Source organism: Arvicanthis niloticus, chromosome X, assembly GCF_011762505.2.
Source record: "Arvicanthis niloticus isolate mArvNil1 chromosome X, mArvNil1.pat.X, whole genome shotgun sequence".
NCBI classification, from domain to species: domain Eukaryota; kingdom Metazoa; phylum Chordata; class Mammalia; order Rodentia; family Muridae; genus Arvicanthis; species Arvicanthis niloticus.
Window position 1 is genome coordinate 30863209 of NC_047679.1, and position 18195 is coordinate 30881403.

The 18195-nt window shown below is 37.0% G+C and overlaps 1 protein-coding gene across 5 annotated transcripts in view; it reads left to right on the top strand.

Moving 5' to 3' along the window:
• The first annotated feature begins 8588 nt into the window (after positions 1 to 8588).
• Cnksr2 (connector enhancer of kinase suppressor of Ras 2) overlaps positions 8589 to 18195 on the top strand; it is a 223579-nt gene continuing 213972 nt past the window's right edge. For 2 of the 5 annotated variants that reach the window (XM_034486264.2, XM_076918814.1), the window contains exon 1: positions 8589 to 9209. In XM_034486264.2, coding sequence (XP_034342155.1) covers positions 9146 to 9209 — 64 coding nt within the window. In that variant the 5' untranslated portion in view covers positions 8589 to 9145. The remainder of the gene's footprint in view (positions 9210 to 18195) is intronic. The other 3 variants (XM_034486263.2, XM_076918813.1, XM_034486262.2) reach the window with 2 other exon arrangements.

The window sequence follows — 18195 nt, forward strand, 5'->3', positions numbered from 1 at the left end:
AAGAAAGAAAGAAAGAGAAAAAGAAAGAAAGAGAAAAAGAAAGAGAAAAAGAAAGAAAGAGAAAAAGAAAGAAAGAGAAAAAGAAAGGAAGAGAAAAAGAAAGAGAGAGAAAAAGAAAGAAAGAGAAAAAGAAAGAAAGAAAGAAAGAAAGAGAAAAAGAGAGAGAGAAGAAAGGAAAAGAGAAAAAAGCTCAGAGGCAACATATTGTTCTGAAAATAAAGTTTCTGATTTAGGAAGCATATGGCTATTCTTCATGAAATCAGGGAGAAAAGAGTAATTTGTGAAATGTTCTATTAGAATTGCTAGGGGGACAGACTGTATGTTTCCAGTAAAAAATATTCCATTTTAAGGTGGTGGCTTTTACATGTTAAATAACCAATTACTTAACTGTGTCCCTATGAACATATGCTTTATATCTTGAATTCCCAGATTTTGTGTTTTGTTTTACTTACACTAAAAAGATTTAGGATATAGCCACTGCATTTAAAACAGTAATGAAAAAATTCTACCTTTAATATGAGACAGGATTAATTTGAAAAAGACTTACTGGAGGCCATTATATTCTAAAAAAAATTAAGTAAAAAGGCAACCTGAAAGAGAGAAAACAAGAGAAGACTATGCTTTTCTATGTTGTTAACCGTCTAAATTGTAGTAGGGTAATGCTATACATAGAAATATACAGCCAGGTTGGGGTCACCCTGTAAGTAATTGCAAGCATCTTATAGAAGGCTTTGATGCTTCCACTTTAATCAGTCACAATAGAGCCAATTAGGTGTATCTAAAATATTTTGAAATGTTTACTAAAGTAAAGCATAGACAAACTTTAGTAATTTGATTTTGACTTACATTAAGACACCATAGTCCTTTGCCTCAGCCTTATATACTCCCATTTTCAATCATTTATCTGATTGCATTAGTAGACTTCTTAATTTAAGATGTTGTCCAAAGACTTTCTATCACAGCAGAAGAATGTTAAGCTACCTTTTCTAATTCCCCACAGTGTAATTAGAGAGTCTTAATGTTCTTTTGCTTAACAGTGAAACTTTAACCTTAATTATTTTAATATTTTGTGGTGTTTGTTGATTGGAAAGAGACATGATCTTGTTTTGTAGTCAAGACTGGCTTGGAAATACTATGGAGCTTAAGCTGGCCTCAAAAGTGGTAATCCTGCTACATCAAATTCCTGAGTGTTCGATTTATAGGTACACACTACCATGCATTGCAATTTTAAAGAATATATTTTAGATGTTAATTTTTTTCTAGGAACTATGTTACATTTCCCATGGCTTTGAAGTATGAAACGAGCACTTGGTTGTATATAAGTTTTCTTCTTCTCTTAAAGACTACTTTATTTGACATTAATATATGTCATTAATAGGGCCACTTTTGCTTTTAAAAATTAATATTCATTCAATATTTTTCCATCATTTCACTTTCAGCCTGTTATATTTGAAGTGATTTTTTTTGCAAATTTGATATCATTGTGCTATACTCCTAATTCATTTTGGCATAGTTTTGATTTAATCTTTTATTCACTTTACATCCTGCTCGCTTCCCCCCTCACAGTCACCTCCTCCCACAATCCTTCCCCTATCTTCTCTCTCCTTATTCTCTGAGTGAATGAGGACCCTTAGGTATCCCCCTAACCCTGGCACTTCAAGTCTCTGCAATTCTTTCCCTATTCTTATACCTACAGTAATTGATACATCAAAGCTTAAGATCACCTTTTTATTTGAATTATCTGTTCTCAGTATTATTTTTCTGCCTTCTTGTATGTTATTTGAATCTTGATAATTTCATTTTATCCATATATTATTGCATCTCTCAACCTTTATTAGAGAAGCTTTTTTTGTGCTGTAGTTGGTGATTAATAAAAAGACACACAGCTGGTTAACTTGCAGAGATAATGAATCAAGAAAGAGAAGGTAGAAAATTTATAAGAGCCAGAGATAGTGGACATCGACAGTGAAACAGTATTTGCAGACATGGCAGGGCCACTGCACACTTGAACTCACAGTGGCTGTGAGCTCACGAGATCAAGCCAGCAAAAATCTCAGCAGAGATGGGGAGGGGCTCATCAAGTCCCACCTCTAGCTGAGGGGTTGGCAAACTACAGCAATAAGGAGAGGGAAATTCAGTTTCCTCAGGTATGTGTTCCTGGGAGTCTCCAGTAGAAGGTCCTAGACCAATGTACATACAGGCAGTACTAAGTAGATTCAGTGGATTTAAAGAAAAGAACCCATGAAATTGGAAGGGAAAGTGGTGTGTGGGGGAGTATAGGGGCATAATTGGAAAGCAGGAGGATGTTAGCAAATTTGATCAAAACATACTGTATCCATGTGTGAAATTCTCAATAAAAATAGTAATAAAAGGAAAGAGCCAAAATAAAAATTCAAACATCAGGAATTTTTATTAATTATACATTAACCTTAGGGAAACCTAATGATTCAGAAAACTGTAGTCTTCAAATTTGAAATTGGGCTGCTAATGCTGCTGATTTACTAGGACACAGTGGATTTTGCTAGTTTATTCAGGCAAAGGTTCAGTAGAACTCATTCTCTTGGGGATTATTTATGGACTTCATAGATCAGTTGTAGGCTAAGTGGTTAAACATTACCTAATCTGCAGCATGGTGGCAGTTACTAGGTTGGATTGTCACACTTTCATAGTCAATCAGTGGGGAAGTGACAACCACAAATGTGTTTAGAAAGTTTATTACTTTATATGGATGGCAATGCAAGCTCAATTCCTCACATCTTTATTTCTAAAGAATGATACCAAATCCATTTGGCCAGATTATAGATGACATGGTGCTGTGGTAGGTTATTCTGTAGTTGATCTTTGCTTATATGTCCTATGTGAAGATATGTAATATGACTGCAGTGTCATGGCAATGTTCTATCTATAAAATCTGATGAGAGTGGGTAATTTTAAAGAGTGTTATTGTTCCTTAAGTGGCAAAGATGTAATCAGACAAGAGTATATATCATTATCACTGTCTTGGATTTCATCAGAATAATGTTAGCAGTGATGGATAAATTGGAGAAAAGTAGTCACTTGTTTTTAAGCCACCTATATAAATTACATACATAGGGAAGCTATGAAAAAAAATAAAAGAAAAATGAAGTTAATATCCTGTTACCAAGCCTCTCCATTCTGATGTCTAAATTCTTTCAGAAATTCAAACCAGGCTAAAAATAATATCTGAATTGACACCACCACCAGTTCCTATCTGTGGCCCACCTATAAAATTTCACTCCTTTCTACCTGAAGTTATTTGTTCATTGGGTTGCTATGACATGGCATACTCCTGGTTTCTTTTCCTGCCTCCCTCCCTCCATCTCTCTATCCCTCCCTTACTCCCTCCCTCCACCCCTCCCTCCCTCTCTCTGTCCCTCCCTCCCCATTCTCCTTATTCACTCATACATCTTGCTTCCACTATTTTATATGTGAATTCAGAAACTACCTCATCTAAATTTCTCATTAACTGTCTCAGATTCCTCATATTTAGAATGTAAAAAAGGACTAATATCTGAGATTATCTTCCCTTCTCAAGTCAGCTCCTTTTGTTTTAAATGATTTATGTAAGAGAAATAATTTATCTATTCACCCAAGTTAGAATGCTAAAATCATTCTTGATATTATCCCCTTTCTAACCTCTCATCCACTTAATCAAGTTCTGAATAATTATTCTATTAATCCTTTCTTCTATATAACTACCTCCATTGCTCTATTTCTGACCGGATACATTCCTTTACTGGCCTATTGCCACATTGTTTGAATTGATACTCTTCCATTCTGCCCTTTCAAATCCATATTCTCCCTGGCTAGCTGAGTAGTCTATATGAAACGCAAACATCTCTAAGTCATCTAGTCTTTAAATTGATGTATCTTAATTTATTTTTTCCATTATCTTGCTATTGCCCTCCATTTCTACTTCATCTCCTGTCATTTTTTTTTTTTTTTTTGCTTTTCTTTAATATCCACTACCCAAGGACCTATATAAAATGCTATGCAACCTTGGCCACAGTTGTCTAAAAGTCTTTTTCTGTGTTGTTTAACTGCCATCCTTTAAGGTCTAAATTGAGCATTCAGCCCTCCATGTAGTCTTCTTTATAGCTGTTAAACACTCCTCTCTACATAGCAGTTAACTTCTCCTCTTTGCATAGCAGTAGGCATATCTATCTTTGTACTTATCACATTATCCTATTAAATGAATTGTAAATGTTCTATTTTCCCCTACCAGCATATGAGCATCTTGGACATTTGCATAATAAAATTAAGATAATTTTTCTGATCAAAGGAGAGAACTTGAGCCAGGATTTTTGATAGTGCTCAAAAATGTTGAATAGCAAATTTATATGTCCTTCACTAATGTCCCCCAAGTACATTAAAAACTTCCCTGGTGGGCAAGGGCTTTATGCACTAAGAAAACTAATCTTGGTGGGCTCTGAGGGGTTTTTTTTTGTTAGATTTTGATTAATACAGCGGGGGACAACATTGGAAAGAACCCTTAAACACCTCCACTGGGACAACCTAAACTCAGGCCAATTTTTCTTCACTTAGAAAGGATTGCTGTAAATCTTGGTTGAAAAGGACATGACTTGATTTAATAGAGCTTAGCTTGGAGGCACAACAACAAAGAAATGATTCTACTAATTGAATTATTGTCTCTAGGTGCTCTTTCTCCCCATTAAATCTAAAGGGAGATATGTCCTAGAGAAGTGCACTGAGGCCTATTTACAATTAAGGTTACTTCATACATGATTCTCAGGTGATTGGAAACTTAAGGTTGCCATCAGAGAGACTTTTTTTCTTAATTGATAGCCGTTAGGTGAGTTATACTGGAAATAACATTATTCCAGAAATTTCACTAAGCTTTCTCTGGAATAAGATTTTTATATTATTCTTGGGAACCACTAGTCCTTTCTTTTACTGTTATTAATTTTATCAAAATTGCTGATTTTTAATGTTTAATAGAAAATATATAATAAATTAATTATTTAAATTTTTTTTAAAATGCTGATTTTGTTAATGATCAAAGGGAAGAGTGCGAGCCAGCCTAAGTAATAAGTAACTTACTTTTGAAATTATAGGCACTATGATAAACTAATGAAAAAGGAGAGGCTCTTATTTTCTCTATTTTAAGATATGAGATATCTTTTAATTGTTCTCTCTATATTTTAGTGATCAGTATTATTTAAAAATTAAAAGACTAGAGGGATAAATTTGCACAAGAAAACATTGCTTATTAAGAATGCAAGAAGTTGGGACATACCTGTAATCTCAGCACTTGGGAGTCTGACATAGGAGAGTTGAAGAGTTCAAAGCCAACTTGGACTACAGAGCGACTTTCAGATAAGTAAATTTTTAGATAAGTAAAAGATTAAGATATATCTTATAATACAAAGAATCTTTGCAAAACATGTGGTAAGTAAAAGTTGACATCCCTATAAGCCCAATTTGGAAAATATTTATGTTAGTTCTCTCTTTGGCTCCAAAGAGATAAAGGCTTAATAGTCCTTCTTTTAGTGGAAGACTCCCTTCATAGCTGACAGAATTGCTAAAAAATAAACTCCACTTAGAGCACTATTTGTAAATTCTTCATCTAAAGCCAATTAAGACCACATTACACTCTAAAAATCTTAACAGAGGATATGTTGGTTAAGGGATTTTCATTTTAATTTTGGAATCTATAGGGACAAAACATTAACCAGTGTCACAAATTGGGTTGACATCATTTTAAGAAAAAATAGATTAAAACGATTATTTCAAGTGATTCATTTTCATATGGTTGCAAATATCTCAAAAATTATATATGCAATTAACTTAATTAACTTAATATTTCTACTCTGCTTGAATTAAAAAAGAATCTGAGGCTCTTCCCCAAGGTTTATAGTTTGGCTTTTAAATCTAGCCTGTGGAAGAATGTGTGTCATCATACCAATTAGTTCATTATATTTTTGTATATATTTATGACAACGATCTTTACTCATAATCTTTAAAAATTGTATTATATACTAAGGCAATGTTAAGTTGACGAGGTTTTCATAGTGTCACATTCTACTAACAAAAAAATGGGGCAAGATGTTAAATTTTGAATAAGAGGCAGACTACATAAATGGTAGCTTATTTGAACAGTTGTGGAAAGAAAATGCCACAAAGATTCAGCTGAGTCATCTGTAGTTAAAGAATAAAAGAGTAAGAGCAGCAATGACTTAATCCTTTCATTTCTCTCTCCTCCTCAAATCAAGGATGCATAAAGTGAAAAGCCTGTTATGTTCTGAAGAGATTGAAATAATTTATGCTGATTATTGTCAATGTCAAAGTCAGATTCGATATTTTATTAGCGAACCTAAGGGAGGAGCATTTAAGAAAAATGCTTAAGGCCATGGTACAATCTGTTAGACAATAGGAATCTATACTCACAATTTGGTTCATTCTTAGATTTATATTTAGTTTTACAGTCATTTTACATGATTGGGCAAAACAAAGGTGTCAAACTGTAACACACATTGGAGAGGACTATGTACTCCTTCAATCTAACATAGGGTCTTCCTCAAAATTCTTTTCTCTACAATATTACTTTCTTATTCTCGTTGCCAGTGGTCTTGTCAATTTATCCTTCCTTATCTATATTCATATTCTCTCTCTCTCTCTCTCTCTCTCTCTCTCTCTCTCTCTCTCTCTCTCTCTCTCTCTCTCATTAATCAATCATCTATATGACTACACCCTGGCCTGTGGCATTTGTCTTGATACCCTGGTCATCAGACAAGTGATATCTTAATTTGTACTTGCTTGCACTATGATTTACAGCATGGTTGCTTGTCACAGAAGGCCAGTCTTTCAGCCTGCATCTTGCTGTTGCAGCCATATTTGGTCATGTTCAATATTCTCATCATTTCTGGTTAGGTATGGATCAGGAAAATTCATGGTGAGTCTCAGACTTCTTTGTGGTTAACAATTTGATGGTGTCCATCCAGGAAATTGTCAGTGGATCTCCCATTCACTACAATTGTCTATTTTACGACACTGATACAATCCTTTTGGCTTGTTTTCCAAGTTGAAATTCTGAAATGAACTTACTGTTACAATCATATATCCTAATTTATTTAACATTTATGCAACTATCTGTAATAGATCTAGGGGATAGGATGCGATGGTTAAAGTCTCAGCTGTAAGATGTAGCTAATTTGAGGCTGGAATAAAACGTAAAGTGATTAGCAGTTTGCTTAATAAAATGCATGTTATGATTAATAGTAATATTTTGATAACATTACTTGTATAATCTAAATTTCTTTTCAAAAAATTTTATGTATATTTTGAAGTTTGGGTTATTACTAAAGAAGTCTGAACACAAGCTTCTTAAATGTTGTTTTGTCCCACTAGCATAAAAACATCAATGTGTTATCTACTACTGTTTTGCCTTCTCGTGTGTTGGGGGTGCTGGGAGACTTGCCAACTCATGCCAACTGAAGAAAGTGGTGTTCTGTATCTTATAAAATTGAGTTAGACAAAATGGGTACAGAAGGAACTGACATGATTTATTGACATTATTGAAATGATTATAGAAATAAAAGGAGTTTCTTGTTTATTCAATATAACTTTTTAAGAATTATACCGAGAAAAAAAAACCAAGCTATAATGGTTGTGGAGTTTGCTACTAGTTGCTCTAGAATTGTCATTGAAAGTGAAGCCTCATTTAGGCAAACTGTATATTACTAAACGTTGCATACGTTTTAGAAGCAAACAGTATGTGAAACATCACGTTTGCAACTTGTCACTAACTTTAAGTCCCATTATTACTCTTCGGTTCTTATATAAGAACGACTGAACACAAAATGACATCATGTAAAATAGATATGGGGACCTTGGGTTGAAGGAGTTGGCTGACAACTGAAGCAGAGCCTGGGAAGAGGCACGTGTGGGGTTGCGGAGGCTGTTTCAGAATCACCTGGAGCCTCTTGCAGTTGACAGCTCTGACTTCCCGGGTTCCTTTTATCACACAAGGGAGACCCGACAGCAGGAGCCATCTAGTCTCCTACGGGCATCTCTGGCTAGAGGCAGGCTCCCGTCTGCGGAAGCCCACATCCCGTGTTCTCCGCAGGGTCCTGGGAAGTCACCTCAGGAACCAACTCTGCAGCCGCGAGGGCGACAGAGAGAACAGCCAGGGCTCCCATTGTCACCCTAGCAATTCAGCGACGTCCCCTCCCCCTGGTGGCGAGGGGAGCAGCGAACGGGGGCTAGCTATAGTAGCTTCCCCTGCCACCCGGGCTCTCCGTTCAACTGGTGGGGCGACCCGTCTCACTGAGTCTCCGGGGAGGTTACTGGGAGCCACGCTCCTGCCTCCGCCGCACCTGATTGCCTAACTGGCCCCGGGGCTGGGCGAGCCTCGGGCTGCAGCGGCGGGCTCCCTGGCTCCAGGCACCAGTGCACACGCCCTCCCGGCGCGGCTCCGGCCGAGTGCGACCCCCGGGGGGCGGGAAGGCGGGAGCGCGACCGGCCCACACCTGGCCCTCGTGTCTGACAGAAGTCGGGCGGCGGGCACGCGCGCTGGCCCACGCACGCGCACGGGGCTCGCGCGCACCGGCTGCCGGCCCTGGGGGCGGGACCGCGCGGCGGCGAGCGGGGCGGGGGGCTCGTGGAGCGCGCGCCCCGCACCCGAGGGCTGCGGAGAGATATTTTGGGTGGCAGGAGGCCCCTCGTCATTTCCGCCGGGCGGCTCGTCGTGCCGGGGGCTCCACTCCCGCGCGCCAGGCGAGCGAGCGGGCAAGTTGGCTGCGGCCGTGCGCCGGCGCCTCTTCCCTTCCCCGCCGCGACCCTCGGCGGCTCGAGCCATGAACTGAAGCCCCTCGGGACGCTCACCCCGGGCTGAGCCGCGGACGCTGCCGCTGCGGTTGCCGCCTGGGTTGGGACCGAGCCGACCCCGGCGTCTTACCCCGGCCGGCCGGTCGGCCGTCGCCGCTCCCACCGCAGCCGCCTCGGACGTTCCAGCTTCGGGACCGACACACAAAAGCCACCCTCTCCGCGCCACCCACCCCGGGAGGCTGCGGCCGGCCACCGACCCCACCTGAGGGCGCAGCGGGCTGCGGACTTGGCTCTCTGTCCGGGCTCCGCGTCCCACGCGGCACCAACCCCGCCGCCCATGGCTCTGATAATGGAACCCGTGAGCAAATGGTCTCCGAGTCAAGTAGTGGACTGGATGAAAGGTAATGCCCTCTGTGGGGAGGGCGAGGCGACACTGGGGCTCGGGGTCCCGCTACAAGGGAGGGGTGCCCGCCAGGGCATAACCCGTCCTGGGAGCTTCCAACCGACTGCTGAGGGTCCTCCCAGGGAATGGACGGGGATCCTCTGCCTCTGGCAGGGGCCCGGGGACCCTAGTCTCCTTTTGTCTTCAGCTGGAGGGGCGCGGGGAGCAAGAGGGCGGCGGGCGCCACCTGGTTGAAGCTAGAAGCAGGGCGGTGAAATCTCCGCGCCTCTTCCCCACTTCCCGCTTCCCTCGACGCCTTCGGGCTAAGAGGACGCAGCGACCCTGCTAAGGGAGGAGCCCGTGGGATCTATTCTCGTGGTTGCCCCTTCATCGGCCCCTTTGTTCCTGGAAACCCGAGGCCCCTTCTAGGTCTCATTCTGCCAAGTGCCTTCCCCAGCGCCAACTCTCCTGGCAACTTTTAAGCCCGCATAATGGGGTCAGGATGCAGTTGCTCCTGTTGGAAGCTGGGAACCCCCTCCTCCATGCTGGGCTCAGGATGATCGGGAAGGGGGCGCGCTACTTTGGGGTAACATGCTTCCCTTAGGACAGCATCCAAGCCGATATTTGTGGGCTCCCTCCTGCGCACCCCAGCATGTCCTTTGCTTTCCTAGGTTGAGGTCTGCGGTGGCTTTAAACCTCTCGCGGCTTCTTGTTAAGGATCCAACCTTAGGTTTAAAGTGATGCGCATTCAAGTATTCTCCTTTCTTCCATATTGAAGGCCCCCCCCCCCCCGCAACCCCCGACAATTTCTAATGACCAGTTTCAAACCTTCTCCTCCTCCTAGTCACAAATATGGGCTTTTTCTCTAGTCTCCTGGCTTTCCTGTCTCACTATCTCCCTCTGTTGTCTGAGTTGAGGGGCTTGTTGGGGACCTCTCCAATCCATCCCCAGACTGAACTCTGCGAAGGAGATGCTTACGTTGGAATAAAAGATTCTTGGACATGCTTGGAAAATGCTTGAGCTCGTACCCAAGCAGGCAAACTTAAAATGTGTTTAAGCCTTATCTGTGAAAATGCCCTTTTCAAAGAGGAAGTAGCCCCTTTCCTAAGGCTTGCTTAGCAGCCAGACTTTCTAAGCTCTATATACTTGAAGATGGAAGGGATTGAAGGTAGTAGGGAGAAATGAAATTCTCCCCTTATCTTTCCCCCACCCTTTCAGACATTTGCCTATTCTTCTAGGGTTTCTTTTGATGCGTTTTGCTTCCTTTTCTCCCTGACTTGCCCTGTTACTTCTCACTTACTTTGATTTTCTCATCTCATATGTAAGAAAAATGCTTTGTAACTGCGAAGCACAGTGTAAGTGCAAGTGAATTGAATTAAACCTAATGTATTATTTATCCACTGCCCCTTGTGTGCAGTGCATTGGGTGCCATGGGGGTTATAAAGATGACTAAGACAAAGTCTAGCAGTGCCTCATCTTTTCTGCTGCTTGTTCTCTTTCCATATTTGCTATTAAAATTCCAGCTTCCTGGACACACACACACACACACACACACACGCCTCAGGAAAATTCTGTCTTTTCAGTTTTTCAGTCATGGATGACAGCGTATTCACAGGAAGTAAGAATTCCTAATTAAAACGCTTTCTCTGAATTTCTCTAAAAGGTGAGTTAGTTTGGGTCTGTTGCTGCAACAACATTCAGAGAAAAGGTGTCTTGGCTTCATGGGATTGCCTTCTAGAAATTCCTATGACGCCTGTAATGGGCACTACATACTCCATCTTCTTTACCTCCCACCGAGTTACATTCTTGCTGCATCCCTTCTCTCCACTGTTTTGGTCCCCTGAAGCAAGCACAACATACCATGTATGTCCTTTAAAAATCTCTCCAGTGCAAAATGTAGTTTCTGTGAACTTTGGTAAAGACTATTTCCTGTAATTTTAACTTTACATGATATTTAAGTTGGATAACTTGTTTTTGTACCTGTTGGTGACACATTGTATAGCTACCTAAAAAGATCAGTTAGGTAACCAAGATAGAATTTACATGCCTTTGTAGAACAAAAGACTGAATGAGACCAGGAGAATAGCTGCTTTAGTTATCAAATTCACGTCCCAGTTAGCTGCTTAGTCCCAAACTGATTATTGTTCCATTTTCTATGATAGTCGTATACATTTCAGATCCTATCAAAAAATGAGATTTTTAAAAATAGATGGAGGAAATGAGAATTTCCTCAACTTGCTCCTTAGTTAATTTTCTCTACTGTTTTTGCCCAGTAAACTTTTAAAAAAAGACATTTAAAAAATAGTTTTTCACACTTTCCTCAGTTATAGGAATATTGGAAAGCCAACAACTAATTTAGCCTTTAGCTTTGAGTCGATTAGACCTTGCTTAATGTTTTTTTTAAATATATAGTATTATAAAGCCATTACTAAGGCATGAACAACACTTTATTTATTGTTTGTTTGAAAAGGGATTTCATATAATTGCTAATAATTAATATAGACATTTTATATCAGTATCTCCTTTGAATATATGTTGATAAAAATAATAGATCAAAATTAATTATCACATTAATGACTGGCCTTGAACTTTCTGTATAGCCAAACATGACCTATGATTTCTGATCCTGCTTTTTCCACTACCCCAAAATTGGGATTACAGGTGTAAACCACCACTCCTGGTTTTATATAGTGCTTAGAATCTAACTCACACCTTCCAACATGTTATCATATGTTATCATGCTTCCTACGAGCATCAAGAGAGCCACATCCACAGACCCTGAAAAATGAGTAAGGCTCCTAAATAATTGTAGCATTCTGGGAGTTCTTCAGAGTGTGTTACTTGTGGGACACCTTCATCATCCTTAATACTTACAGGTTTTAGCTACAGTAAAAGTGTAGCTACCTGTACTGTTTTAATAAGGCACATACTTTATTATTTCTAGACTTTTTTATTTACCAGGCAGACAAAATACAATTAGATCATATGTTTATGATTTCATGAAATTTACAGAAATGGTGTAGAAACTAAGTCCTCAAAGAATGAAATGAAGGATAAAAATAAAATTTTGGGGCTTTCATAGCATCTGTTCAAGACTTGTTTAATGAAGTACCATTAATGTGGTAATTAATTTTGATCTATTATTTTTATCAACATATATTCAAAGGAGATACTGATATAAAATGTCTATATTAATTATTAGCAAAGATGTAAGCTGCTCATGCACTCTTTGTAAATATAGCACTGTTCAGTCTTTTTTTTGCTGGCAATGTATATTTGATATGGCACATTGTCATTGTTAGTTGCTATAAATGTACAATACATGATCCATTTATGAGTCAGTAAAATAAGATTTCAATTCCAGATTATATTGGTAGTGCTTTTGAATACTGGTGAAAGCTCATGAACTTTTACATTAATTAGAAATTAAGTGTATAAAATTACTTTTGGAGAAAATATACACAGCCCGTTTATTAGCACTTGAAACCAATGTTCAAGTGGAAAGCATGTTCAACCATCTTATAGTTTTTGATAGTCTTTTAGAAAAAAGCAGATCTTTCAAAACCAACAAAGGCAAGCAAGTTGCTGAGAAAAATCATAGATGATAATGTAAGCCAATAACTAGCTTGCCACTAAGCCTATTATTCTAAAATATTATTTCTCACTTCCTGTTTATTGAAAATCCTAGAAATACTTCATAATCTGTCATTACGTGGGTCTCTGAAATATAACACAAACCTCTGAACACTTCAGTGTTCCTCTTATTATATTTATTATTAGATTTCTTTGTTCGTCTTATACCAAGTAATTTCACCCTTCCTTTCATAACTTTTTGAGCTTTGACAGTAATGCAAACTATCCACATGATCAAGATAATTATTATCTGGGACCATTTATTTCCCTCTGTGGCATTCTTCTATTGAGTTTTAATCTCTTTCTGGGTTAAATGAGTATCATCTTCAGAGTGAAGCAGACCCACTTGTGCTGGCATTTTCTTCTGATCTCTAGGACTTAATGCTAATCAATCTTGCAGAATTATGATCCCTAAAATAATCTAAATTTTTAAAACAGTCTTTAACCTATTCCACAATCAATTGCCCTACTCTTTCTTGTTCGTAACAACCCATTTTGTTCAAGAAGCAGTCCCTGACTTCTGATTTCTATACTAATGACTCAGCCATCTTGAGGATAGAAAATTCGTTTTGGTATTTTTTTTTTTTTAAAAAGCCCAATTTTTTAAATACAGTCCTATAATGGGGAAAATGTAATGATTACATGTCTGTTCAGTATAAATATGATGCAGAAGAGATTATATATAATAAGACAAATTTGGATGGGTGATTAATCATTATTTTTCCCATCAAAGTACATCAGAGCTTAGGTTGAAATGTATTATAATTTTATAAAGGAAATTGTCAAAGTTTTGAATTGAATTGAGGGAAAGAAATCAGAAATATTTGTTTAGGAACTTGAAACTGCACATGATGTTAGGGAAAGATGTGAAACTTAATTGATTGACTATATCACTTTGGGGACATAATTGATATTTTTTTTTCAAATACACAGTGACTAGATGGGCACAGCAGCCATCTACTCTGGATTTGACAGTTTTTTTCTAATGGGAATTTTTGTTATTTTATGTAAAGAAGATCTTCTGGTATGCATAGTCCACAATAAACATTTGATCTATACTGTCATTGACATTTGATTTCTAATACTCACAATTTATTCCTGATTAGGAAGAAAGCAACTACTTACATAATTATATTCTGTTCCTGGGGTATTATTTACTCAGTGCACCTGCATAGAAAGTGTTTTAATGGAGTTTCACAATTATTCTCTGCTTTAAAGAAATTTTCTTCTATAAGAGAAAATAATGCTATTTAAAAAAAAAACAAACAAAAAATCATTTTCCAGCATCTAGGACACGTAGAATATGCTTAAAAGTTTGTGTTATGTATGCCAACACCAATCAGAAAAAGATGATAGATTTGTGAACCAAGAAGGGATCTAAGGGAGACGGTGAGGTTATAGCAACCATTTGAATTATTTAATTAAGTTATATTCTAAAAGAAATGTATCTTAATGTAGGAGGTGCATCAAGAGATTCTAGAATGCAACAGCGGTGTTAACTGCAAGAGTTTATCTGGCTTTGTCTAGTTGAAGTGGGAAAAGTGGGTAGGAGAGGGAAAGTGAGGGAGGAGTGTGAGTAGGTGACAAAAAGTACAAGAACAAATCTGCATATGAGCAAGACAATAAAACTCTCATCATGTCCTGAGTTTAAATAAATACCACATTATAAAACTTTGGCTGCCAAAACTCAGCCCACAAAGAATGTGTATTGAATTGGTACAGCTGTTTAAAATCCGTTTCTGAGGAATAACCTAGAAATAATGTTAAAGTAGTTATTTTGAAGATTAATTACATCATTAACATTATGTTTGATATTTAGAACTTTACCGATCCCAATCCTTCTGTGAAGAGTGAAACGGAAACTAGGCTTTTGAATATCAGTACTGTTCTTAAAGCAATGATGAATTATCACTTTCACTTATAGTAGCACAACCTCAGATTAGAGCTTAATTTGTTTCTAATGACTTTTAGCCTTTGATATAATTTCTTTACAGTACGTCACATAGCAGGCTTATTTTGAAAGATGCAGTGTTCATTTTTGTAGTGTAGTAGAAGGATCCTGTATCTGAACTAATTTAAAGGGGCAACAGAGAGCAAGTAATTTGGAAAAAGTGGAGTGTAAAACTTTTCATGATTTTCATAGTTATTTAGTGTCTGAAAATGGGAAATATAGTCTTGAATACAGAATCATTGTGTTGTATAACATCCAGTGAGTGAATACACAGCTTTCACGAGTAGCATAGGTCTGTATTTCTCTGCAAATGATCAAAGGCTGAATAGTTCATTTTTGTTTTTTAAAAAAACTTAAATATTATTTTAAATTAAAAAATATATATATCCTTGATACAGAAGACAAAATGGATGGTTTTAGGACATTTAGGCAGCAGGCTGTTTAAAGTTACATTTCTTAGATCTCCCAGTTTTATGAGTTCACTCTATTTAGCAGTTGTGGAGATGTCAGTAGAACAGTTTGAAAACTGGCTCTAGAAAAAGTAAATTTAATGTACTGTGCGTTTTCCTTTTCTACTATCATTGCAAAGGGCAAACTTTTGATTTCTTCTGTTAAGATCATGATAATTATAGCATTTTTACTGGTGTGATCCATAAATCTAAAGCCACAATAAACTCCTTAAGAATGATTCGTAACTAATAATATTCTCTTACTTCTTTCTTCCCTTGTTGGATTTTTTTTTAATGATTTTCATTGTTTTAGGCTAAAGTTCAAAGTCTATAACACAACCTATGAGACCCTGAAGGTTTTGTGAGGTAAGACTCATGACAGATACCAGACGCTGGATACCTTAGTCATTTTTGTTTGCTCAGAGCTAGGCCTTTATACTTTATATGTATTTGATGCTTTTCTTTACTTTATTAAGTTCTATTGACCATTCAGATCTTAAGCTTTTTCTCCTACACATCAGAAAAGTCTTCCCATCTTCCCCAGATCTCATAAGAATCCTGTTGTATGTTCTTGTAGTACAACCTACATCTTTATGTCCCATTTGACATTTTTATCATTTATTTGTATGATTATCTAACTAATGTCTAACTGTTCTCCTAAATGAAGGCAGGGACCCTATCTATTGTATGTAGCAATGTATAAAACAGTATGTAGTAGTATGTACAATCAGAAAATATTTGTTGAGTTAAGGAATAAATAAATTTATTTTCAGGTTACTGATCTGTCATTAAATCTGCTTTTCTAGGTAACAAGGCATGCACATAAAGTCTCTTTAATCATGTTTTAATAGACACTTCATTGCCAATATGCATGCTGTATGCCAGAATATAGACTAAATAAATAAATAAATAAATAAATTGTCTATATTTCTTAGTTGTGTTGACTCTACCCAATTTAAAATCCTAATTCATGGCTTTAGAATTGTTTTGTTAAGAAATATTAATAATTTCAATGAGTGAATGGATACTCTGGTATTTGTGCCATAGGTATTAAAAATAGGACATAGATCTTATTTTCTAATTTAAATAGGCTAGTACTATATACAAACACCTTTAAACAACTATTTAGTTTAAAAATTAAAATAAACCTTTTCTAAACATTTCTTTTTTTCTTCAGTCAAATATCCTGATTACTTCACCATTTTATATTTCAGAAAGAACTTTGTATTTGAGAACATATGGGAGACTGGTATAGGTAGAATCCCTTTGGGTATTTAATTTCTATATAAGGGTTTAATAATAGTTTATACAACATAATTAAATGTATTTTTCCATAGTGAAAATACAATTGGCTTAATTAAGGAAATAATTGGGAAACATTCCATTTAATTAAACATATTATTATCACTTATTTTTAATGTAGAACTTTTATTATTAGAAATTAAGATACTTAAGACACTTTTAAATTCATATTTTTTATAATTTTCTATCTTATCTCTTGTGTTTGATAAAAATAATTTTAGTATTTTAAAATATATGTAAATTTATTTTGTTTAGTGTTTGGAGGTTATTTTGTAACATATAGAAGACTCAATATAAGATATTGCTTGTTGAATGAATGAGCCCCATGTGGGTTTCTTAAGAGTAATGGGCTACTAAATAAACACTACTAGAGAGTTTCCTAATAAAATATTTTTCCTCTTAATTTAAAGTTGGTAATGCATAAATTACCATAACTGAATTCTTAAGACCATAGGCATGCTAACTTTTTACTCTTTTTTGTTGAAACAAATTATTCATACAATATATTTTGATTATACTGTCCCATCTTCCAACTGTTCCCAGCTCTTCCCTACCCATCCAACTCCATGCCCTTTCTTTCTCTTTCTTTAGAAAATAGGCACACACACCCTCAAAAAACATTTAAAAACCCACAAGAAACATACACACACAACCCCAAAACAACAAAATAAAAACCAAAACCCCTAAATACACAAAATCAGAAACCATGATATTCAGGTAAAAGGGTAGTTAGACAAAAGAACACCCAAAGAAAGCAATGTGAGACAAAAAGTCTAAAAAGATCCCATTGAGTTCAGTTGTGTTGACCATCTACTGTTGGTCACGGGGCCTACCCATGTGTGCTTAATATACCCAGTGAGACTCCATTGGAGAAAACTATTTTTTCTTTGGCAAGCAGATGTCAATTGCAGATAGCTTCTTTGTTAGGGATGGGAGCTCATGCCTACCTTCCCCCCTCAGTGCTGGGACCCCATCTGCCTTGAACCTGCAAAGGCTCCATGTATGTCGCCACAGTCTCTGTGAGTTCATACATTCTAGAAGACACTCTTTCCTTGGTATCATCCATAATGTCCCAGACTACCAAGTAAACATTCATTCACTATGATAGAAAATTTAAAGCTTTAAAGATGCATTTCTTTTTTGATTTTTATTGAAATTATAATAAACCTGATATAGGTTTGCATTATCTTCCTCATCTTTATTAAGATTTATCAATACTTTCATTGACTCATTAAAATTTAAATTAGGTAGCATTTATGTTCTTCTGTAGAATATTTTGGTACAATGTAAAATCTTTCAAAAGCTAAATATTAAATAAACTAAAACTTACTTTAACATAAATGCAACTGAAAATATACATCTATTATGTTTACTTGGCATTAATGTTTTTAGACATTACTCTTGTTAGACAGATTGGATAATCTTTAGATATAATGATACATAAGAATATATTGTTTTAGTCTCCTTTTAAAATATTGCTCAATAACCTTTGTTATTTGCTTGAACTTTTTGTTTTGTTTCATAAGCATCTGTTATTTCAAGAACAATTTACAATATGGTTTTCCAAATAATACCTAAAAGTCAATAGAAATCTGACTGAAATCCTGAATCTTACTTTCTTATTGTTTATTAGTATCACAGTTGTGCAATTTATTGTAAGTAGCAATAAC